The sequence below is a fragment of the Aythya marila genome (assembly GCF_965140915.1).
Source record: "Aythya marila genome assembly, contig: HAP1_HAP1_SCAFFOLD_255, whole genome shotgun sequence".
Lineage (NCBI taxonomy): Eukaryota > Metazoa > Chordata > Aves > Anseriformes > Anatidae > Aythya > Aythya marila.
Genome location: NW_028136701.1, coordinates 89,372 through 114,778, shown reverse-complemented (window position 1 = coordinate 114,778; position 25,407 = coordinate 89,372). Strand labels below are relative to the sequence as shown.

The following is a 25,407-nucleotide window of genomic DNA, read 5'->3' as shown; positions in this document are numbered from 1 at the left end:
GCCCAGAGCATACTGGGAAATGTAGTTCTCAGGAACGAGGGTTGTGGTTAGGGGCTGGGGCTGGGGCTAGGGTTAGGCCTAGTGAATGCTGGTTCTCTGTGTTTGCAGATGATGGTGAGCCCGTTTAAACTAACTCCAGTTGAAGAAGTTTCAGTTACTTGCTTGGTAATATTGTCAGTTCAACATTAAAAGCTGCAGCAAAAGGGGATTTTTGCTTCTAGAAACACCCCAGGTCTCTTGTCTGCTCTCTGCATGCTTTTGAGATAAAGCAGATTTTAAAAAAGAAACAAACAAAAAAAGAAAATCAAATAAAACATCACAGCTGCTGTTGTGCCTGCTTTCTTCCTACTTTCTTTTGATTTGCCCCTCCCCTTTACCACGTGATTTGGTTTGGGTGCTGGGTGGGGCCAAATGGTATATGAGCCGCAGGCATGCCATCAGAGAGTTCCTTCTGCCTGGGCTGATCTTCGGGGTAAGTGCTTTGTGTTTCCTTCAATCAGTTGCAGGGTTCTCTAGACAGGCTGGAGTCGATGGATTTCTGGATTTTTAAGTGCTTGGAATTCACTTAATAGAGGGATATTTAGTAGAGGTTGCTGGCTCACTGTTTTTTGTGATGGTGGGATACTCTTCTGTTTTTGAGCTATATTTTAATCTCTAAATGTGTAAAACCACTGGTGTAACTCTCCAGAGGACTAAAACCAGCTTGATTGCATGGTACACATGGCTTAATAGCGTAGATGCAGCATTACCAAGAAACTGAGCAGTGTTGTATCAGAGTCACCTTTTTCATCTGCAAAGGGTAAGTCTGTGATTACCCCTGCGGGGCTGCTGTGCGTGCATGTCTTTTTGGCATTTGTGGAGCTCAGTTGTTTTTTTGTGTGTGTATGTTCTAAGTTTTTGTTTTTTTTTGAGGGGCAAATAGTGTGTGTGCTGAGTGTGGTTGGCAGGAGGAGGTGGGGAGCTGCTCAGGACTGGTAGGTTTGGTTTCTAGGAATATGCAGCATCCTTCTTGCGCGATGCAACTGATTGTTGGGCGGGAACATTCCAGCTTGTGTGTCTTAAGCAATTGAGCTCGTGTAGTGTGTGTTGTGTGGCCCGGGCAGAGTTTGCTGTGGCGCTGTGAACGAGGAATCTCAGTTAGAACTGGTGAGCAGCTGAAGTACCAGAGCTGGGAAGAAAGAGGTATTGCAGCAGGTACGCTGTGGCTATGAGGTGCCTCAGAGTGTGCTTTTCTCTTTTCTTTGCAAGTGCTTAGTGCAGTAGTGGAGAGGGAAGGGAAATCCTCATGTCACAAAGCACTTGCAGGAAGGTTAGTGTTGTCAGCCTGGTCATCCCTTATCTGAAGCGAAGGGAAGATTGTTTGGTGTTTGATTGTTTTGGCATATAACCTGTTCTGCTCCTAGATTTTTCTTTCTACATAAAAAAATGTTTGAGCTATTTCCAGTTAAGAAAGTTCCAGTTACTTGCTGGGTCGTATTGTCCTTTCAATATTCAAAGCTGCAGCAATAGCATGGGGATTGTTGCTTCTAGAAACACCCCAGTTCTCTTGTCTGCATGCTAAAACAGATTTCAAAAAAAAAAAAAAACAACCAAGAAACACACACACAAACAACAACAACGAAAAACCACCATTGGGTGATTTGTTGTGAATGCAATGATCATTTAATCCCTTTGTTTTCCCAGGTGATGTGGATGATACTGGCTGCACTGTTGGAGCTTGGATTTGGAGAGGAACAGGTGAGCACAATGGTATGTTGCATCAGTACTAGTCAGCATTGTGGAGCAGGTGGGCACTGGGGCTGGTGTCCTAGTGAATGCTGGTACTCTGTTTTTGCAGCTGATGATGACCCTGGCAATTAACTAAGATGTGATGACAGCTGATGTGGTAGGCCATGGGTGTACTAATACATTGTCCGGACTGTTTTGGCAAAGATATCCAGTCTGCCTCTGGGCACGTACTGAAGGGCAGCTGGCACAGTCATCTCTGTGGTGTTTGGCAGATGTGGATGGGGGAGAGTTGAGCTGCTTGCGAGCAGCTGCTCGCATAGTGCTTGAATAGTGCTGGAGGAGAGGTTTGTTGTTGAATCGTCAAAGCTTTCAGATGTGGACTGTTTTTTTCTTTCTTTATTTATTTTTTTTTGGCAAGCCTTAGATAAACCTCAGGAGGAGTCAGCCAAAGGAAAGAACACCTTCCGGAATTGTCAAGCTCTCATTTGGCAGCTCAGTGACTGGTTTGGTCTATTTCTAAGGTGCTGAGGCAAGTTGTCCACTGTTTTGAAATGATAATGTTGTAAACAGGGTCCCTTGTGTTGTTGAGGGATGGGTACTAATACTGGCAGCTGAATGACTATCCTGTGACTGTTTTCATTTGATAAAGCTGAAACACAGTGTACAACCTGGGACATCACACCCAGAGCTGCCTCTGGCAAGGTGAGTGAGGAACAGATGTAGGAGTTGTTGAGTTGCAGGTGTGGGAATAGAAATGTTGTTTTTGCAGAGTTACATTGTTTAGAAGGAGGGAATGTGGTACTGAGATATGCTTACAGTGATAAGAAAGTTTAGCAGGCGACCTTGTAAAATGCAGACAATCAGACTCCTTAGGACAATTAGGTGAAAATCACGGTGTCAAGTCAGATAAGTGAAGAAACATTACCACTTCAAACAGTAAAAATGTCAAAAGAAATTTGAAATTTAACAGGCCGGCGACTGAAGGCCATGCATTGTTTGTGAAGCATCAGATAGATTGTGAATCTGGATTACCCACTCAGTGGGGAAACAGGGGAGGGTCCTGCCATCAAAAGGTATATAAACTGTGTTTTGGAACTAGTAGATGCGCTCTCTCCTGCTTGTGGGGCGCCCGCCATTGCAATCGCGAATAAATTACTACTTCACTGAGATCCTCGCCTGAGCCTAAGTTATTGGTTACGGAGTGTTTCTCACAATTTGGGGGCTCGTCCGGGATCCAGTCACCTACTGGGGAGCCCCACCGCCACAGCAGCAGGAAGGCATGCCCCGCTGATTTCAGCGGTCCTGTGCATCGACGGTGGCGGTTCTGCGGAAAGCTGACAGAGGGCCCGAGACTGGTTAAAGAGGCAGGATCCGTGAAGTAGTGGGGAAAGGAAGAAGGTAGGCACTCTGGCTTTTTTTTAAGAATCGATCCGGTAACTCTGTGCACAGACCAAGGTAAGAAATATTAAGTATTGCCTTGGGGGTCGGGTGATCTGGTGTATGGTAAGCCCTTGCATGGGGAAGTGCTGGCACTACACCAGGGGAATCTGGTGTACGATAATCTTTGCACGGGGAAGTGCTTGGAAGTACACCAGGGAATCTGGGAAACTCAGTTGTGCGGTAACGCTGGCACGGGGAAGTGCTTGGTGGTACACCCCCATCTTTCAGTACGTTGGTGTGTGGTACACTGCAGAAGGGAAAATTCTGTAGCACATACTGGCGAGGGTTAGGAAAAATGGGAAAATATGAGTTCCAGGGGACAGGGATATCCCTGGGGGAGTGCCTACTAATAGTTCTTCCTGAAGAATGATAAGAAATTGGAAACATAATCCCAAAATTAGAGGGATTGTAAAAGAAAAATAATAATAATAAAAAAAAAAGGGTTAAATATTGTGTATCAGTCTGGACAAAAGAACTAATTAAGGAAACAGCAGTATTTTGGCCAAAATACAGGTCTGATGAAAATTCAGGCTTTAAATTTATGTGTAAACAATAAGATTCTTTTTTCAGAGAAGGAGCCAAGTTATGCTCCCTATAATCTTAATATTGAACTGGTGGCAGCAGCAGTCACTCCAGGAAGGGAGACAGGGACTGGAATTAACACTGTATTAACACTGTCCCTAAAGAAGGATCGTACTCTAGGCTCTGGCAAGAATTAGAACAAGGTAGAAGATATGTTGAGAATTTTGCCTTCCCTGATACTAACAGTACTAACACTAACTGTGTATCCTCTTAGGTGAACTACCCCCTCTTCCTTACCAGCAGAGAGGTTAGGACTTTTAAGAAGAAGAGGAAGTCTTTATTCGAGGACCCCAACAGCCTAGTTGAACAATTAGACCAGTTCCTACGACCTGATTTATACTCTTGGGGGAGGGAATTATGTCTATAAGTATGTTGTTTACAGGGAAAGAAATGGGAATGATCAGGAGGAGAGCTGCTATACAAGAATAGGAAAGAGCTCATCCTCCAGGACCAGGGGTAATACCAGCAGGGCAGAAATACCCACTTGCCAATCCTGGCTGGAATAATAATAGTGTGCAACACAGAAATCATATGAGAGACTTGGGGTCAGAATGAGAAAGTACTTGGGGATGAGACCTGAGGACCCAGTATCCCAAGGGCTCTTGAAAGTTCATTGTGTGATTAAAGCCTGGCAAAATACGCAGAAAATGCTTCAGAAGGTGGGGGGATGTAGTGAACAGTCACTGGGGGACCCTCCTGCGGGAGACCCTGGAGGTGTGTGTCCGGAGGGGAGATGAGAAAGAAAAGCAGAGAGCGAAACTAATGGTATTGACAGTGCAGCGGGTAGTGAGGCAGAGGGTTGGAGAAAGATGAAGAAAATCTTCAGGGGGAGTCAGGGCCAGGATGGAAAGGAGAGGAAGAGAGATGAAGGAATGGCAGGCAAAGAAGGCTGCCTGTGTTGTGACCCGAATCCTGGCAGGGACAGGCTTTCATAAGATGTTTTAAGTGTGGCCAGGCTGGCCACTTCGAATAGGAATATCTGGAGTGGAAGAAGGAGGAAAGAAGGAAAATGGGATGAAATATGCTATATTGATATGTTGTTTCAGTATCTTGGAGGGAAAAGGTATGGAATTAAGTTGGACCCTGAGCCTTTGGTGCTGGTATTAGAAAAGTACAGGCTGGAAAAAGATAAAGGAAGTGTTAAAAGGGTTGCTGAAGGTGTTAAAGGTGTGGCATGTAGTATTTAACAGAGCTGTTTGAAGTTGAATGAGCAGGGAAAGGAGATGTAGGCATTATCTAAGTAACAGTCTAGAAGTTTTGGTATATTTGCATATTTGCTGTAGTGTTTGGTCAGTTTCCCAAGCATCGGGGAGGGGGGAACAGCCTGCTCCACCAGCGGCCTCTCCAGCGGCCGCAGGGGGGCTTCGGCTCCAGTGCCTGGAGCGCCTCCTCCCCCTCCTTCTGCACTGACTTTGGTGTCTGCGGGGGGGTTTCTTGCTCTCCCAACTGCTGTTGAGCAGCAGGTTTTTGTTTGTTTCTTTGTTTGTTTGTTTTCGTGGATGTGCTCTCACAGAGGCACGGACTGTGTTGCTCATGGCTTGGCTCTGGGCAGCAGTGAGCCCCTTTGGGCCAGATGAAATTGTCCCTTATCTGCCACGGGGAGGCTTCTGGGTTTTTCTCACGGGGGCTGCCACTGCAGTTTCTCACCCCCCTACTCACAGCCCCCGAACCTTGCCATCAAACCCAATACACTGGGGAACAGCTAGGTCATTACTAACCTGTAAAGTATCAGGGATTAAATTAACTAATGAAACACTAAAAAGTGATGGGGGTAGAAGGGGCTGGGATAACAGTGCCACTTTGGGGGGGATACCAAGCTGAGACTACGGGATAAAATGATCACTGGGTAATTATTGTATGTACCCAAGGCGAGGACTAATTTGTTGGGAAGGGATTTGATGATGAAATTGGGCATTCAACTAGTAAATTGTTAGACTGGAATAACAGTGTTATTAATGGAGTGCTCTCTGGCCCTGAGAGCAAACATACATGTATATTCACCTCTGACTGGAAAGACCCTGAAATGGGGGCGGAAGCAACAATATAGGTGGACAATTTTACCTCAGGGGTTTACAGGGACACCTATCTATTTGGGTAAGTTCTAAAAGAAAAAGATTTTGGAGCAATTCCAACCTCCCAAGAAGGTATTAATGTTAACAAATATGTGGATCATTTTCTATTGTCAGGACAGGAGAAAAGAGTTGTGAAGAAAGCTACTAACAAGCTATTCAACTTTCTGGGAAAGCAGAGCTTGGGAGTATTGAAAACAAATAAATAATAAATTACAATATAGAGAAAGAGAAGTCAGGTATTTAAGGCATCTAATGTCTGAGGGAAAATGAAGAATAAATCCAGAGAGAGTTCAGGGAATTATTGAAAATTAAGAAAGAACTAAAAAGTTTTAAAAGAATGATTTTTTTAAGGAATCAGGAGCCATGAAGTCTGAAGGAAAACGGATGGGAGAGAAATGCTGAATAAAGTGATAATGAGGCAAATATTAACTGGTTTACATCAAAAGAGTCATTGGGAGGTGCAAGCAATGTGTGATGTTGTGCTAAGAAAGTATGTCTGTGTAGGAATATACACTATAGGGAAGCACATATGTATAGGATGTACTGTATGTCAAAAGGTAAATAAAAAGGTGTTCTGTAACCCACCTAGAGGGGGACAGGAGCCAGGGGTTTGACCTTTCCAAAGTATACAGGTAAACTTTACTGAGTTACTTGTTTGTCCTAATTGACCACGTGACTAGATGGGTGTAAGCTTTACTGCAAGGGTTAAAGCAGGCCTTAGAGATTGAGTGGGATTTTCACAGCCCCTGGCACCCTTCCTCTTCTGGGAAGGTAGAGCGAATGAATCAGACATTAAAGAAGCAATTAACTAAACTAGTGTTAGAAACCCAACTTCCTTGGGTAAAATGCGTACTCCTACAGGTTTAAACAGCACCAAGAAAGGATATAGGAATTTCACCATATGAGATGCTGTTCAGATTGCCCTATCTGGGCAGAAGGGATGAGATACCACAATTCAAAATAAGAGTTTTCTTAAGAACTGTGTTCTGGGGTTGTCCTCTTCTTTGTCATCTCTCAGGACCTGTGGGTTGTTGGCTCAAACCCCACCTTTGGAATTCCCCATGTCACCACCATCACCCAGGAAACCGGGTCCTGATTCGGACTGGAAAGAGTCAACTCCGGCCTGAATGGGAAGGACAATTACTGACCACTGAAACAGCCGTAAGAACTGTGGAAAAAGGTTGGACTCACTATACTCGAGTGAAGGCATCTGTCGACCCTAGTATCTGGGAAGCTGTTCCTACAAAAGACTTGTTGGAAGTTGAAATTGAAGAGAGAAATCTCATAGTGGACTCTGAGCAGGATAAGAGCTTACAATTGTAAACTAACCTTTTATTTTCACAGGTAACTAACGAGTGTGACTTGTGATTGAGAGAAAGGACAGACCTATAGCGAATTGCAGTGCTCCCAAGGGGGGGTTGTTATAGTAGTAGTGTACATCTCATTTTTTTGTATCGATAATTATTTGGAAACCTAAGGTTTAAAAATAATGACAGGGAAAAATCGATTACTAATTTTGTTTTTAGTGATTCTAGGCCTCAGAGAAGGCCTCGGTCAATTGGTAACTTGGAAAAGGCATGACCAGATAATAGCAAAAACAGGATACCCCATCAAAATATGGGTGACTGTGACAGAGGGTTATGTACCACAGGCCGTCACGTTTGATGCTTGTGAGGTGTTAGCTTGTGGAGATTTAAATGCCCAATGACAACTGAGCAGAGAGAACAAATAACTGGGAGAGACCCAACAGCCAGATTGAGAATAGCTGTATGGAAACAATCCTCTATTGCCATCAGAGAAAGGGAGAAACTCAAGGAGAAAACAGGAGGCCCTCTGAAATGTGGCAGTTCAAACATTTGAGATTCAAACAGGGTATGGGGATGTGAATGCCTGGATAGAATGGGTCAAATATACTGTCCAGAGTCTCAACCGTAGCAACTGCTATGCTTGTGCCTCGGGATGACCGATTGCCCAGATAGGGCCCTTCCCATGGGGGTGAACCGAAGACTCCCAAGGGATGCGATGTATGATTGCATTGTACCAAGAAAAGACTGCCTGGGGAAATGAGGCCTGTAAGTCTCTCTTTGCTGTTCCTTGCGTGATAGCAATATCACTGTTCCCCCTGCATTCTCTACAGCTATAGGTAACCACACAGCTTGCCTCTCATGGCAGGGTGTGACTGCTACCTGGCATCTGGGAGAATTTGCCTTGTGCTACCAAGGACTTGATGGGAAACTGCTCAAGACTAGAGATCCCCAGGGCAGATCTCTGGTGGTACGGTGGAGGGAAGATCTTACGGTCCACCCTACCATCTAATTGGGGAGGCACTTGTGCACCTGTTCAATTAGCTATACCCTTCACCCTGGCATTTGAAAGAGAAACATCACAAATACCCAGAAGAAGTAAAAGAGGCTTAGGAATATCATTTGATGATAGAGTATACATAGATTCTATTGGGGTACCTAGAGGAGTTCTGGATGAACATAAAGCCAGAAATTAAATTGCTGCAGGGTTTGAGTTACTGTTCTGGTGGGTAACAATCAATAAAAATGTGGATTGGATTAATTATTTCTATTATAATCAGCAGAGATCCATCAATTATACCAAGGATGCGATGAGAGGAATCGCTGAACAACTAGATGCCATCAGCAAAATGGCTTGGGAAAACAGGATAGCATTAGATATGATGTTCATGGAGAAGGGTGGTGTATGCGTGATGCTGGGCAACCATTGTTGTACTTTTATCCCTAACAATACTGCCCCGTATGGCACAGTAACTAGAGCATTGCAAGGGTTTACCACCCTTGCCAATGAATTGGCAGAAAATTCGGGAGCAGATACTTCCATCACAGGATGGTTGAAATCTTGGTTTGGTAAATGGAAAGGGATGGTAATGTCCATATTTACATCCTTGATTGTAGTAGCAGGAGTTTTGACGGCTATTGGCTGTTGCATTATCCCCTGTGTAAGGGGACTTGTCCAGCGGTTAATTGAAACCGCATTATTGAAACAAATGACCATAGATCCACCACCCTACTCAGATAAAATGATTATATTAGAGGAAATGGAGAGCAAAGAAAGTGAAGAAACGGAAGATATTTACCAAATTACACTTAAAATAAATAAATAAATAAAAACAAAAAGAGTTTTTGCAAAAATCAACAGTTTATTAAAAAAAAAAAGGGGGGGAATTGTGGGAATAGAAATGTTGTTTTTGCAGAGTTACATTGTTTAGAAGGAGGGAATGTGGTACTGAGATATGCTTACAGTGATAAGAAAGTTTAGCAGGCGACCTTGTAAAATGCAGACAATCAGACTCCTTAGGACAATTAGGTGAAAATCACGGTGTCAAGTCAGATAAGTGAAGAAACATTACCACTTCAAACAGTAAAAATGTCAAAAGAAATTTGAAATTTAACAGGCCGGCGACTGAAGGCCATGCATTGTTTGTGAAGCATCAGATAGATTGTGAATCTGGATTACCCACTCAGTGGGGAAACAGGGGAGGGTCCTGCCATCAAAAGGTATATAAACTGTGTTTTGGAACTAGTAGATGCGCTCTCTCCTGCTTGTGGGGCGCCCGCCATTGCAATCGCGAATAAATTACTACTTCACTGAGATCCTTGCCTGAGCCTAAGTTATTGGCTACAGAGTGTTTCTCACACAGGTCTCACTGTTACTCTAAGCATCCCCTCTTAGTCTTTTAGAGGTGGTGTAGCTGTTTGAAGAGGGTAGATGGAAAAATCTGCCTCAGGGTGATTAAGGAGGTATTGGGGAGGCATTGGGGAGGCAAGGACAATCCCCAGACATGGACTGTATATCTCGAAACAAGACACTGGAACTCATGATAAGGAAGCGGCAGGCGGACAGAGAAACAAACGTAAGGACTATAAATCTCAAAACTGGACATTGGAATTCATTATAAAGATACAACAAACGGAAGAATTGGCAACAACCAGCTCTCGCAATTAAGAAACATGCCAATTCAGCAGATTCCTGACCAAAGGTGAAAAGTACACTGTGAGGAAGACTTGGGGTCTTCCTCCCAAAGACCCCTGCCCATGTCCCAAAGACCCCTGCCCACAATTCTTGGGAGGCTCTACGCAGGCGCAAGGTGCCAAAAGGCTAATTAGCATGAGAAGCGAGGGAAGGCGGGGATAGGTAATGCATATGTATAGGTGCTTGTAGAATATTGATAGATTGATTGTATAAATTCAAGACTGCTTTCCGCTTTAGGTATGCACGATAGGTGGAGAGATCCCCCGTGCATCCAGCGCTGCAATAAAGAATATACCACTTAAAGGAATTTCGGCTTCGATCTTTGAATCAATCTGGCACCCCAGATGGGACGACCTCTCTGCCGGACCGCAGGACCCGCTGGGGACAGGACTCCCTAGGGTACCCCCGGGATTTCCCGGAGGGACTCCTCGACTCACTGGATCACTGCGGAGGCAGACAAGGACCCCATCATTGTCAGTGAGTATATTCTTTATTCTGGTTTGGTTTTCTGGTAGACCGGTCATCTGGGACTGTCCAGTAAGTCGGAAGGTGACTTCTGCAGGACAGTATTTGGTATATACTTCGTGGTTAGTACCACAAGTATATCTGGGGACCTTGGGGTCCATCTGTATCTGGAACTGTCTGTAAGTCAGAAGGTGATCTTCTGCGAGGCAGTGTTTGGTATATACTTTGTGGTAAGCACCATAAGTATATTTGGGGACCTTAAGGAAAGAGCTCGCTTTAAGGTCCATCTGGAATTGTGTTGTCTATTTCGGTTTTCTGACTCATGGAGTATGGTATTTAACTTTGGTTATTGTTACTGTGATTTTGGCTATTTTTCTGGTGGTAATAGTAGGTTCGTGGCATTGTTATAAGAGAGATATCGTTACGGTGTTACACAGTTCGGTTTTCTGACTTATCGCATGTGGAATTTGACTCTGACTATTGTTATTGTGATTTTAGCAATATTGCTGGTAATAGCTTTGTGACATCGCTACTGAAATATATTGCGTGCCTGTAATTTTGTGAGTGATACATTTTTGTGATACACTTTTGTAAGTAACACGTGTATTCTGAAAGTGTAAACTGGAAACTGGGGGGGCAAACAAGCAGTGAAATTTTAAAGAAAAGTGTGTTAGGATGTGTTTTAAGTCACTGGAAGGATATTGGAGGATCTGCCGGTGGAAGTGTGAACAGGAAAACATTGATAAAATATCGTAATCAGTGGTGGCCGCTTTATAAGCTGGAATGTGGAGAAAAGTGGCCCCTAAATGGAACTTTAAACTATAATATTTTGCTACAGTTAATGTTGTTTTTTGAGAAGCAGAACAGGATGAAATGTTGTATACTGATGTTTCAGCATCTTGGTGGGAAAAGGTACGGAATTAAGTTGGCCCCTGACTGAGCCTTTGATGATGGCATTAGCGAAGTACAGGCTGGAGAAAGATAAAGGAAGTGTTAAAAGGGTTGTTGAAAGTGTTAAAGGTGTTTGAAGTTGAATGAGCAGGGAAAGAGGATGTAGGAATGTTAATAGTTCTGCCTCTGCCCGAGGCAGAGATCTTAAAATCACGGGTGTTAGCCCTTTAGGGCAAAGGGACCATGATGAGTCCGAGAGAGTTGTCACAGAAACAGAAAAGCAGTTAACTCTTAAAACAACCTGAGTTCATGTGCGAGCTCAGATTGCCGATGGGACCACTCAGGGAACTGCGGACAATTGCATTCCCCTGACCGACCCCCACTAAGACCCAAATCATCCTGAAAATTATGAACGGTTAAGTAAATACTAAAACCTGGATGAATTGGGAATTGAGAATATGCTTCCAACAAGGTCTAAAAGAAACCCCTATGGAATTTTTGGACCAACTCTGAAATGTAATGAAAATAAATAAACAAATAAATAAATAAAACAAAACGGTTTGGACCTGGCTTTGGAGGACAAATTGACTAGCCTTTTCCTAGGGTAATTGACCCCTGATTTCAACAGGAATAATGGGGACCTGGGGAATCTACCCTAGCGGATCCTCCACTGGTTATAATGAAGCTAGGGGAGGAATGGAAGTGAAATTTCTTATTGATATGGGGCAACGTATTCAATTCTAAATCAAGCATTAATGCCTTCACAGAATTATTATGTTAGGGTAAAAGGTGTGTTGTGGTTTAACCCGGCCGGCAGCTAAACACCATGCAGCTGTTCGCTCACCCTCCCCCTCCCTCTCTGGGACGGGGGAGAGAAATGGAAAGTGAAGCCCGTGAGTTGAGATAAAGACAGTTTAATAAGACATAATAATAATAATAATAATAATACAATGATGATAATAGTACCACTACTAATAATGTGTACAAACAAGTGATGCACAATGCAATTGCTCACCACCCGCTGACCGATGCCCAGCCTAACCCCGAGCAGTCCGGCCCCCTCCCCCTGGCTAGCCACCCCTATGTATTGTTTAGCCTGACGTCAGATGCTATGGAATACCCCTCTGGCTGGTTTGGGTCACCTGTCCTGGGTCTGTCCCCTCCCAGCTCTTACTGCACCCCCAGCCTGCCTGTTGGCAGGACAGGGCAAAAGGCTGAGATGTCCTTGGCTTGGTATAAGCACTGCTCTTTAACAATTAAAACATTGGGGTGTTATCAGCACTCTTCTCATCCTAAGCCAAAACATAGCATTCTACCAGCTACTAGGAAGAAAATTAACTCTGTTCTAACTGAAACCAGGACAAGGTGTAACCGAAAAGGCTTATTTTTGTGAACCTTTGAAGTACAAGTTAGGGAAACAATGGGGCATACACAGATTTTTATCTATGCCTAGCTCCTCATGGGCACTCTTAGGTAGAGATTTATTAGAGCAAGTAGGAGCAGAAATTGTCTTTGAAAAAGGGAAAATGGAATTAAGAATAGGAGAAAAACAACTAATAAATGTGTTAAGCTTGGCACTAATACAAACTGAGCCTAAAAGTGAAATACCTTTAGAGATCACAGATCAAGTATGTCCAGGAGTTTGGGCTACCGAAGTCCCTGGAAGAGCTAAAAATGTGACCTTAATAATTATTAAATTAAAGCCAGGAGAGAAACCCGTTAAGGTTAAGTAATATCCTTTGAGGATAGAAGATAGGAAAGGAATTAAAGAGATAATTAATAAATTTTTACAGTATAGATTATTGATTGAATGCGAATCAGAATACAATGCAACCATATTGCCAATTAAAAAGGCAGATGAAAAAGCTATAGGCTAGTTCAGGATTTGAGGGCCATAAATAAAATCACTGAGGATATACACCCTGTGGTAGCAAACCCTTATACGCTATTGACCAAGTTAAGGGACGAGTTGGTCTGGTTTACCGTACTGGATTTAAAAGACACCTTCTGCCTAGGCTTAGCCACAGAAAGCCAAAACCTATTTGCCTTTGAATGGGAAAATCCCGATTCAGGCAGAAAGACGCAGCTTACGTAGACATTACTACCTCAAGGATTCAAGAATAGCCCCACTATTTTTGGAAACCAATTAGCAAGGGAACTCAAAATATGGATGCCTCCGGACACTGAAGGTGCTTTGTTACAATGTGTAGATGATCTCTTAATAGCTACCGAGACTAAAGGGAGTTGTATTCAATGGACTATAAGTCGTCTTAATTTTCTGGGTTTAAATGGATATCAAGTCTCTTGACAGGAAGTCCAGCTGGCTCAACAAAGTGTGACCTATCTGGGATTTGAAATTTCGGAAGGACAACAAGAACTAGGAACTGAACATAAGGAAGTCATTTGCCAGACTCCAGAACCTCAAATGGTAAAGGAGCTACAAACCTTTTTAGGAATGACAGGTTGGTGTCGCCTTTGGATTTATAATTATGGACTATTGGTAAAGCCTCTATGTGAATTGATAAAGATTAACCAGTCAAAGTTAGTCTGGACTGGAGAAGCACAAAAAGTGTTTAAACAACTTAAACAAGAATTGATGATTTTGAAATATCAAGCAATATGGGTAGAACAGGACAACATGGAAATTGTGATAACTAATATTGTGAATCTAGCCTCTTTTCTTAGTGATGCTCCGGCACAAGCTGTGATTCACGATTGTTTAGAAACTCTAGAGACTGTGTATTCCAGCCGACCAGACCTTAAGGAGGAGCCCATGGAAGATGCGGAAGAAACTTGGTTCACGGATGGGAGCAGTTTTGTTATGCAAAGACAACGTAAAGCTGGATATGCTATAACAACTACTCAGCAGGTAATCGAGTCTAAGCCTTTACCCCCTGGAACATCAGCTCAAAAGGCGGAGATAGTTGCTCTCACGAGAGCATTGGAACTGGCAGCAGAAAAAAGGGTAAATATTTGGACAGATTCTAAATATACATTCGGCGTGGTACATGCTCATGGAGCAATTTGGAAAGAACATGGATTGCTGACCGCTCAGTGAAAACACATAAAGTATGCTGAAGAAATTTTAAAATTGTTAGAGGCTGTAAAACAACCAGAAAAAGTAGCTATCATGCATTGTCAGGGACACCAAAAGGGGAACACCGATTTTGAAATTGGAAATCGATTGGCAGAAGCTAAGCAGGCAGCTGAAATAACTGAGGTGAAGGCATTGTCTTTGATACCAGACGGTAAAATCCAAACTATATCCAAATTATACAAAAGAAGACTTAAAATTAATTGAAGATTTGAAAGGTAAAATGAAACCAGATGGATGAGTATATTTAGAAGATAACCACATAGTAATACCCTCTAGTTTGACACGGCCCATAGTTCTTACAGAACACAATAAAACGCATTGGGGAGCTGGCACACTGCATAAGAGCCTGAGTCAGACATTAGTGGGACGATATGATAAAACAAATAACTCAACAATGTAGCATTTGCTTACACAATAACCCCAATACCAAGAATAGAATAAAATTTGGAATAATCGGTAAAGGAAATTATTCGGGGCAACAGTGGCAAATTGATTTTTCAGAACTCCCTAGAAAAGGGGGGTATCATTATTTACTGGTTCTGACTGACACGTTTTCAGGAAGGCTTGAAGCCTTTCCCTGTCGAACAAACAAAGCAAGAGAAGTGGTTAAAGTCTTGTTAAATGAAATAATACCATGCTTTGGGATTCTAGTAGCAATGTCTTCTGATAGAGTTTCACATTTTTGTGCACAAGTGGTAGAACAGATAAGTAAGATTCTAAAGATAGATTGGCAACTGCATACTCCTTATAGACCACAGGCAAGTGGACAGGTAGAAAAAATGAACCATTTAATTAAACAATAAATAGCTAAAATTGGATAAGAAGCTAATTTGTCATGGCCTCAATCCCTCCCTTTAGCATTACTTGGAATTAGAGTTAAACCTAGAATAAAAGGGAATTTGAGTCCCTTCAAAATCTTATATGGAAGGCCATAGCAATTTCTATTTAGTGGAGAGGACCTAACGCAGTTAGGATCAGAATATTTATATGCTTATATAACTGAACTTCAGAAACAATTAAATAAAGTACATACATTTGTTTTAGGAACCAGGGCTAGAGGGTTGGATCAACCAATCCACCCCTTTAAGCTCGGGGATTATATATATATAAAGACTTTTTCAGGACAACCCCTACAGGAAAAATGGAAGGAAAGTGGACGGAACCATACCAAGTATTACTGACAACACATACCACCATTAAAACTAAGGAGCAAGCAGCTTGGATCCACAATTCAAGGGTGAAGAAGGCCCTGGCGAGGATATGGACCACCACTCCAATTCGACCAACAAAAGTTTTCCAGAAAAAGTTTTCTGTTTTTCCAGATCCTAATGATTGCAGAGGTGCGGTTCTTGGATTCGGGGTGGGCAACTTGGGATGAGAACTTACACCTGACCTTAATACAAACAATTTCTCAAGTAACTAATAAGACGAACTGTTGGGTATGCACCCATCTGCCACAGCATGGGAATAAGGGTGTATCGTTAATTGGGATTCCCTTGCCTGCAAACTTATCTTGGACTAATTTGTGGGAAAACACATCTTGGGGTCGAAAATATTAAGAAGTTTTGGAACTAGAAGTGAGTAGCTTCATGCCGTTAGAATCCTATTATGTATGTGTACAAAGGTGTAACCCGCCTAAGGGTATGGGAAAACAGGATTGTATAAATACAGGTACTACTTATGTGGGGAATCAGACATCTTGTAATTGAACAATTGATATTAGTACAACTAGCAGTTGGGCAAATTCAACCAGCTGGCCAGTACCAGAAGGAAAAGGGTGGTATTGGCTATGCAATGATACAGCCTGTAAGGTCTTGCCCGAAAATTGGAAGGGAACTTGCACTCTTGGAGCGGTAGTCCCCAATATGACAGTACATGATGTAGTGCCTCGAGCCTACTTGAGAAATCATATCTAGAGAATCAGACGAAAAATTAACAATCCATTGATAGAGAGACACACCGCTTTTCATAGTTTTGTTCGATGGTTTATCCCATGGTTAGGAGTGAGTGAATTGGAAAAGGCGATAGTTAATATTTCTGCAATTACAGAGAAGTTAGAAAACAAGACTCTGGATGCTGTAAAGGCTCAACAAGAAGAGATATCTAGTTTATCACAGGTAGTATTACAAAATTGGATGGCCCTAGACTTGTTACTGGCCGCTCAAGGGGAAGTCTGTACAGTAACAAACACAAGTTGTTGTATGTATATAGATCAGAGTGGAAGGATCTCTACCGACCTGGAAGAAATATGGAAGCAGACAAGGGTCCTACATGAGATCAGTAAAGATGATCTTTCATGGAGTTTTAGTGAACTATGGAATAAGTTAACCTCCTGGTTGCCCAATTTTCAATGGTTGAAACAAGTGTTCATTGCTCTAATCGCATTAGTAGTGTTAGGAATATTTGTGTGCATGTTGTTTAGATGCCTGCTTTGTTGTGTTACTGTAAATAATGAAAGTATCTGATGCAAAAGAATTTGCATGGGAAAAGAAAAGGGGGGATTGATTAAGGAGGTATTGGGGAGGCATTGGGGAGGCAAGGACAATCCCCAGACATGGACTGTATATCTCGAAACAAGACACTGGAACTCATGATAAGGAAGCGGCAGACGGACAGAGAAACAAACGTAAGGACTATAAATCTCAAAACTGGACATTGGAATTCATTATAAAGATACAACAAACGGAAGAATTGGCAACAACCAGCTCTCGCAATTAAGAAACATGCCAATTCAGCAGATTCCTGACCAAAGGTGAAAAGTACACTGTGAGGAAGACTCGGGGTCTTCCTCCCAAAGACCCCTGCCCACGTCCCAAAGACCCCTGCCCACAATTCTTGGGAGGCTCTACGCAGGCGCAAGGTGCCAAAAGGCTAATTAGCATGAGAAGCGAGGGAAGGCGGGGATAGGTAATGCATATGTATAGGTGCTTGTAGAATATTGATAGATTGATTGTATAAATTCAAGACTGCTTTCCGCTTTAGGTATGCACGATAGGTGGAGAGATCCCCCGTGCATCCAGCGCTGCAATAAAGAATATACCACTTAAAGGAATTTCGGCTTCGATCTTTGAATCAAGGGGCAGGTAAGTGGGCAGAGGTAAGGGAGCAGATGAGAGTAACTGTTCTAGCTGTGCTGTGGCTTTGGATGCTGCCTCGGCCTATGTTTTTCTTTTTCTTTCACAGGTGTCTCCAGGCTCAAAGGAACAAACTGCACTCTGAAGAGCTGTGTAAGAATAGGGGCTGGTCATGAGCTGGGTTGAAGCAGAACGGCCAAGTAGCACAAGGTGACTATGAAAGGTGTCCATCTTGCTTTGCAGGTGCCGTGGAAGGCTCTCCACAGAAGTGGCTGAGGATTTCAGATAAGGCCAGAGAGCAACAAGGAGCGGCACGTGCAGGGATGGTTTCCAAGCGCTGCGGTGGCTTTCTCTTTTTCCCATGGGGGGCAGGCAAGCGGCTGAGGTACAGGAGGGGATGAGAGTAACTGTCCTAAGGGTGCTGTGGCTTTTGCTGCTGTGGTTGCTTTCTCTCCTGTTTATCAGGTGCCACAGACAAGGTGGGCTGAGATATCCTTTAAAGTAGGAGGAAAGCAGGTCGCTGGAATGCTGCGTGGTTCCTGAGAAAGGTGTTGTGTAGGAAAAAGGTTTTCTGGTGTGGCAGTTCCTGATGGCAGTCTTCTTTGGTAGGCAAAGAGGTGCCCGAAGCCCTGTCCTGTGTAGCCTGAGCACACCTTGCTGAGGATGAAGCCTGCTTTCCAGCAGTTCCCAAAACTGTGTTGAAGCTGAAACGCTGTGTCTGTGTTTGGGTTGGGGTTGCACCTTGGTGAGTGTAGGGATGGGTTTTAAGTTGGTGCAGCGGAGGGCCTGGCCCCAGTGTTCTGTAGTGTGTTTTGACCTGTCAGCATAGCCTTTTGGTTCTCAGATAGCCTGGTGAAGTAAGTGATTTTTCCTGCGAGTGGAATGGAATTGATTTTGTTGGTGTATAATTTGTTCTATCCTAGATTTTTCTTTCTGCGTAAATAAAAGTTTGAGCTAATTCCAGTTGGGAGAAAAAAAATCAGTTACTTGCTTGGTTGTGTTGTCCTTTCAATATTCAAAGCTGCAGCAAAAGCATGGGGATTGTTGCTTCTAGAAACACCCCAGTTCTCTTGTTTTCACTCTGCATGCTGTTGAGCTAAGCCATATAAAGAAGTTAATAAAACCACAGCTGCTGCTCCTCCTCTTTCTGCTTTTTTTTTTTTTTTTTTTTTTTGTGCTTTCCCCCTGCACTTTCCCAGGTGATTGGCTTCAGGTTCCAGGTGGGACCTAATGGTAACTGAGTTGCAGGTATCCCATCAGAGAGCTCCTTCTGCCTGAGCTGCACTTTTTGGTAAGTGCTTTGTTTTTTCTTCAGTCATTTGCAGGGTTCTTTAGGTGGGCCAGAGTCTATGGACTGATGCGTTTTCAAGTAGAAACCGGTACGCCTGTCTTTTTGAGGTGGTAACTAGTAGGATCTGTCATTGTAAAGCAATCTAGTAGTAGGTGCCTGTATTGCACTCAGCTCTTCCTCAGGTAGTTATTATAGTAGTATAGTAGTTATTATAGCATGTTTACAGATAGTATAATGATGTTACCTTGTGTGTTTGCTTTGTGGTTCTGGGTCCCTTATGATTTTTGCAGAATTACGGGGCTTTTTTTTGAGTGTTTGCCTCTGTGTCAAATACTATCAAAGTCACAACCTTGGTGGCAAAGTGATGGAGCAGGGTTTAGGAGAAATGTATCATTGAAGCTCCCTGTGGGAGCATGTATCTGAAAATGGCAGCAGTGGGCACGTAAGGGGTAGTCTGTTTCAGGTTTAGGAACAGTTTGTTATATTTTTGGAGCTTTTGCCTGTGGTTTTGCTGTCTGTCAAGTCTTTAGACCTTGCAGCCCTCTACGCTTAAAGTGCTTGGAATTCACATATTAGAAGTACGTTTTTAAGGGGTTGCCAGGTACGTTGTTTTTGGGAAAAAGTGGGGTACAGTTTCTTGACCGCATAAGTGCAGTAGTGCCTAGAGAGTGAGCAGGGTCACCTTTCTCGATCTCTAAAGAATAAGTCTGTTCGGGCACATGGAAGCGCGGCGCTGCCCGGGCCCATTTCTCAGGTGGAGCTACTGAGCAGGTGAGGGAAAGGAGCTGGGAACAGAGAGATATTGCACAACTGTATGTTGCATCAGTAGTAGTGAGTGTTGTGCAGGAGGTGGGTATCAGGGCTGGCATGCTAGTGAATGCTGGTTCTCTGTTTTTGCAAGTGATGATGAACCTGTTTGACGTAATTCCATTTGAAAAAGTTCCAGTTACTTGACTGGTCGTGTTGTCCTTTCAATATTCAAAGCTGCAGCAAAAGCATGGGGATTGTTGCTTCTAGAAACACCCCAGGTCTCTTGTCTGTTCTCTGCATGTTGTTCAGGTAAAGCAGATTAAAAAAAAAAAAAAAGAAAATGAAAACCAGCTGCTGCTGCTCCTGCTCTGCTCCTACTTTCTTGTGCTTTGTCCCTTCCCTTTACAATGTGATTGAGTTTGGGTGCTGGGCGGGGCCAAATGGTATATGAGCCCCAGGCATGGCATTAGAGAGCTCCTTCTGCCTGGGCTGCTCTTTGGGGTAAGTGTTTTGATTTTCCTTCAGTCAGTTGCAGGGTACTCTAGGCAGGCTGGAGTCTATGGATTTCTGGATTTTAAGTGCTTGGAATTCACTTAATAGAGGGATATTTAGTAGAGGTTGCTGGCTCACTGTTTTTTGTGATGGTGGGATACTCTTCTGTTTTTGAGCTATATTTTAATCTTTAGATGTATAAACCTACTTGTGTAATTTTCCAGAGGACTAAAACCAGCTTCATTTCATGCTACATGTGGCTTGGCAGTGTAGATGCAGCATTTCTAAGAGCCTGAGCAGGTGTGGTGTAAATGCCTGAAGTAACTAGGAAAATAAAACTAACATTTTAAACAAATAAATAATAAATAAATAAATATTATAATAATAAATAAAATAAAAATACAAAATAAAAATAAAATAAATAAACTAATAAATAAAACAAAACTAACAAAGATAGAAAATAATATAAATTGGCCCAAGAGAGAGGGGATGTTAGGGAAGATACCACTGTCAGGGGAGATACCATCCCAAGGAAATACAACATCCTTAGGACCTCCTGAGTCGACGGGCTGAGCCTCTCTTCCCCCCCCATTGGGACGCCTTTGGGTGAGATCTGAATACTTGCTTATAAATCTCTGTAGAGTCTTTGATCCTTTTAACGCGTTTATTTCTGGGCTGTGCACCTGTGATATCTGTGACATCTGTGACACCTGTAAACACCTGTAACACCTATAACACCTGTGTATTTCATGCATACTAGCTTGCTTTTGCAGACAGTCCCTATCACCGGCAATCCAAAAGAACCCGATTATCTGTTGCTGTAATAAACCATACTTGATTGCATTGTGATAACTCTCATTAAGTGCAACGAGGGTGAGGGTGGTTATCAGTGATAGTTCAGTGTTCTGAATCTAACCAGACCCCCAGGCGGTTAATGCATTTTTGGTGAATATCCGAACGGACCCCCAGATGGTTAATGCGTTTTTGGTGAATGTCTGACGGGACCCCCAGACGGTTATCGTGTTTTTGGTGAATGTCCGACTGGTTCAGTACTCTGAATCCGACCGGGCCCGTAACGGTTAATCAGCTACACCCCTTAACGCGACAGTAAAATTGGTGTAGTCGGCAGGATTGCTATGGATAAACTTCTGCAAATATACAAATGTGCCCCTTCCTAGGCGGGGAAGGAGTGGGCCCGAAAGTTTTGGAAAGATGAGAAAAAAGTTGTGGAGCGCATTGAGCAGTGTCAGGCTTCACGAAAGATTGGTCAAAGAAAGGGTAAAGGTGTGATTTGTGCTGTGTTAGGAGACTGTTTGTCTTGTGCTCAGCAAGAAGCTAAGGAAATTCCTGCTCCCAAACTGATCTCTGATGCGGAACATACAGCTTTGAAATCAGAGATTGATGTGTTGAAGTCATCATTGGCCTTTGAAAGGGAGACGGGAAAAACATTAGGAATCAGAGTGGATTAACTTTTGGATGAAAATAATAAACTTTCCATTGAGAATGACAAACTTGTGACTGAAAATGATAAACTTGTGAGTGAGAATAATCATCTTAAACAATTGCTGGAGAGGGTTAGTCATCTATTAAATAAAGTACAGCCTTGCGCTCCGGTCAAGCAGATTCGTGGAGTGCTGCATAGTGCAGAACCTGAAAGCTGGGACAGTGATTTCTGGTCTGACAGTGATGATGGTGTTGAAGAGATTTCTGATTCTGAACCTCAATCGATTTCCTTGAGACCTTTGGTTAAGACTGAGACTGCTGTTGATGATAATGATGAAATCCGCACTACTGTGTGAACGATTCCGTGGTCACCGGAAGAGTTGGTTAAAATACAGGAGAAATTCTCAAGGCGTCCAGGGGAATCGGAAGTGGAGTATGTGTGGTGAGTTTCTCTTGAAGGAGGAGATCGAATTATGTTGAGTGAGGAAGAAGCAGGTGGCTTTTGGGGACCTGGAGTGTTTTTAACCACCACACCAGGAGACCATAGTTACTCTATGCCGCCCGTGCAGTGATATTGGGCAGGTGGTATAGATCCCCAAGAGAGAGGGGAACCCCTGGAAATTAGAGCTACAGGATATTCTGACCTGGCTGTAGCAGTACAAAAAGCAGCCTGTATTCAGGCGATATATGAAAGAGATGAATTTAGGAAATCCCCGATGTTAGCTCCTATTGACCCGGTTCAATTAACCCCTCTCATCCGTGGACTCCCTGATTGTCTTAAGATGTTTGTAGCAAACACTCAAGGTCACATACTAGCTGCTTGTAGGGATGATGATAGTGGTTGTAGGCGAAATCCTAACTCCCCTATTCCCACCTGGAGTGAATTGGTACAAGACGTAGATAAGCACAGACACCGAAGGGGCTGGATAAATTCTTCCAGTATTAAATCCCAAGACCACTCTCGGCGAGTCCACCAAATCCACACTCAAAATCCCAGATATACCAAATTCAAAGAGAGGTTGAAACCTAATAGGGAACGAGGTGAGTTGTGGTGTCGGCAAAAAAACTCTTTTCCCCGGGGAGGGCAGTGAGCCACCCTGCTCAGCGGGTATTAGCAATTCAATGGCTCTCTAGTGAACACTCTGACCCTACCATTGCCATTCCTGTTGAACCCCCAAAAATATTGGTAAATTTTCTTATTGATACCAGGACCCAAATGTCAGTAATTACACATGAGACCGCACAGACCCTGAGCATAACACCTGGTCAACACAGGGTTGAATTCACGGGAATCAATGGTGTGGAAAAACAATGCCCCACTGCAACAATTTCACTCTGGTTGCCAGAGGAACAAAAATTAACCAGGATAGAAGTATTAGTTGGTGCTGCATATACTAATATTTTAGGATTTGACATACTGCATGGTTGTATGTGGAAACTCCCTGATGGAACTGTGTGGAGTTCCGCGACACATCAAAGGGATTCAGGCACCGTGAGACTGAGCCTGTTACAAACATCCATACCCTTATTCCCCGATAAAATCATGAATGATCGGCAATATCTGTTGTCAGCAGCAGCACTTATGGGGATTGACGGGGTGGTAACTGAATTGGAAGAAAGAGGCATTATTAAAAGGACTCATTTACCTTACAATTCACTGGTGTGGCCAGTAAAGAAACCAACCAGGCAATGGCATTTTACAGTGGAATACAGACAGTTGAATGCTAACACTACACCTTTGACTGCCGCAGTTCCAAACATGGCAGAGATAGTGAAAGCCCTCTGTGTATCTAACAGTAGTAATAGTGCTAACTACTATGCATGGGAAATCAAAGATTGCTGTTTCACCCTCTTTCTAACCCTGCCGGTTGAATACAACCGAGCATATTTTATTTTCTTTTGTGTTCACAGGAACCCTGAGCGAACTGTATATGGACAGCTGGAAGATGACGAATCAACAGTTTGGATTAATAATGCTATGCTTTACCCTGACCTTGATGCAATTACAGACCTTAAAGGAAACTTAGCTACTGTGGCTGTGCATGGAGCTGAGGTGTTTCACCATGGCATTTAACCATGTACTGTCACAGTATAGCACAGTCACTGGAACATCTCAAAACAGAAAGGACCTAAATCTCTCTACTTTAGTTCTACATGGAAACAAAATATTTTCAAAAGATGAATGGAGTTGGAATGATTCTCTAAGAATGGCTGAACTTTAAGACTGTCTTTGGGGTTACAGAGGCACAGAAATATTATTTGAATTCATGGTTAATACAGAAACATCATCGACTACAAAGGATAAGAAGCCTCTGCCCCTGCAGATATTTGAAAATGAACCGACTCAGCCTCCCATTGGTCTAACTCCTTCCATCTTCAATACAGGCCCTTATATAATTCAACAACAAATTCTCTTTGACCCTAGTTGGTCCCTAAAAAGGGCCACAGGATGCAACTAGGTTATTAGGGACAGAATTAGGTATATTAAATAGCATTGATGCTGAGGTCTTAATGAGTAGAGTAACTGCTACTACAGATGACCTAAGGAAACTGGAACAACCAATAAAACCATCTTTATTGGCTCTAGGAGCAAATCAATGGCTTCTATCAGATGTTTTGCCCCATTGGGAACACATTGAGGAAAATGATCATCAATTAATTGTAAATGCCCTTGGAAAAGCACAAGGCAATACCTCCCTTGCCTTGAGCTGCATCCAAGCGCAGTTATGGATACAATCTGTAGCAGCAGCTATTATTAGAGAGGGAGAAGGAGGAACTTTGCCCACTGAAATTTGAAAATTGATTTGGGATAATGCTTCAGAATTTAAAAAAGAATTTCAAGCATGGTGGCAATTAGTCAACTTTACCCATTATGCAGAAAATGATAAAATTGTTGCCTTTATACTTACTATAAGTAATGCCACCATATACAATGTATATCCAATCATTGCATTAGGAGTCAATCATAATGGAATTATACTTTATCCTAAAGAGCATAAACTATAGGCCCATCAAAAGGGAGGAAAGTGGCAAACAATTGATGTAAATGCATGTATTGTGTGTGAACAAAAAGGTTTAATCTGTGAAAGTAACACGCTGGAATCCCAAGACATTTGTCTTGAGACTGAGCAAAATATTTGCCACTTTGAGATACATCCTAATGAAACCCTTGAAACTGTACTTGTATATATTGGGAAAGGTTGCGTTTGCATGAGAACTCATTGTGATTCTATAGTCGTAGATAATGCAGTGATAGATACCAGTAATCACTCTAATGTTTGTGTTTGCAATTTTACCAAAATTCTAGGATGTGATTTTAAATACTCAGCTCCTGTCACTTCTTATCAACTCATTGCATCTAATTATATTCTGCTTCATGAACTGTTGCCTACTCCTATTGGAATGAACCTTACCTTGGTGAAGAAACTGCTGGTACATGAGGACCTGAAGCAGCTGATGACACAATTCTGAGAAAATGGACAAAAGACTCTGATTACTGAAGAGTAAAGAGAGATGAGAGACACCGTTGCTGGGACACTTTGGATGGTCGCCAGCTGCCAAGGGAATCTTCAACGAGATGCTTCACCCTGTTATTGTTCTGTTAATACTCACTGTTTATTTCTAGGCTGCACACCTGTGATACCTGTGACATCTGTGACACCTGTAACATCTGTAACACCTACAACACCTATAACATCTGTAACACCTATAACACCTGTGTATTTCATGCATACTAGCTTGCTTTTGCAGACAGTCCCTATCACCAGCAATCCAAAAGAAACTGATTATCTGTTGCTGTAATAAACCATACTTGATTGCATTGTGATAACTCTCATTAAGTGCAACGAGGGTGAGGGTGGTTATCCGTGATAGTTCAGTGTTCTGAATCTAACCAGACCCCCAGGCGGTTAATGCATTTTTGGTGAATGTCCGAACGGACCCCCAGATGGTTAATGCGTTTTTGGTGAATGTCTGAACAGACCCCCAGACGGTTAATACGTTGATGGTGAATGTCTGACGGGACGCCCAGACGGTTATCGTGTTTTTGGTGAATGTCCGACTGGTTCAGTACTCTGAATCCGA

General features: G+C 42.8%; 1 protein-coding gene and 1 long non-coding RNA gene across 8 annotated transcripts; both read left to right on the top strand.

The window, feature by feature from the left end:
• The first annotated feature begins 437 nt into the window (after window positions 1-437).
• On the top strand, window positions 438-4,999 carry LOC309890951. Of its 4 annotated transcripts, none has more exons than XR_014319468.1 (3): window positions 438-472; window positions 1,684-1,749; window positions 2,147-4,999. It is a non-coding gene; the product is annotated as an uncharacterized lncRNA (long non-coding RNA). The 4 variants fall into 4 exon arrangements; XR_014319469.1 differs by having other exon boundaries at window positions 447-472; window positions 1,684-1,737; XR_014319470.1 differs by having other exon boundaries at window positions 450-472; window positions 1,684-1,737; window positions 2,153-4,999.
• A 10,417-nt stretch (window positions 5,000-15,416) lies between these two features.
• Window positions 15,417-25,132, top strand: LOC309890948 (uncharacterized protein). Of its 4 annotated transcripts, XR_014319466.1 has the most exons (7): window positions 15,417-15,614; window positions 17,257-17,357; window positions 17,458-17,501; window positions 17,592-17,733; window positions 18,548-18,639; window positions 21,620-21,766; window positions 23,236-25,132. XR_014319466.1 is itself a non-coding variant. In XM_082785345.1 (5 exons), the coding sequence occupies exons 1-5, from the start codon at window positions 15,603-15,605 to the stop codon at window positions 23,396-23,398; spliced, it is 462 nt and encodes a 153-aa protein (XP_082641471.1). In that variant the 5' UTR covers window positions 15,417-15,602; the 3' UTR covers window positions 23,399-25,132. The 4 variants fall into 4 exon arrangements, 1 of the variants encoding a protein (XP_082641471.1); XR_014319465.1 differs by lacking the exon at window positions 21,620-21,766; XR_014319467.1 differs by having other exon boundaries at window positions 21,620-25,132.
• The last annotated feature ends 275 nt before the right edge of the window (window positions 25,133-25,407 follow it).

Excerpts from the sequence above, each read along its gene's own strand:
- LOC309890948 (XM_082785345.1), top strand. Across the intron at positions 17,358-17,457 it reads ATCTTTGAATCAAGGGGCAG|GTGTCTCCAGGCTCAAAGGA; the intron begins GTAAGTGGGCAG and ends TTTCTTTCACAG. Across the intron at positions 17,502-17,591 it reads ACTGCACTCTGAAGAGCTGT|GTGCCGTGGAAGGCTCTCCA; the intron begins GTAAGAATAGGG and ends CTTGCTTTGCAG.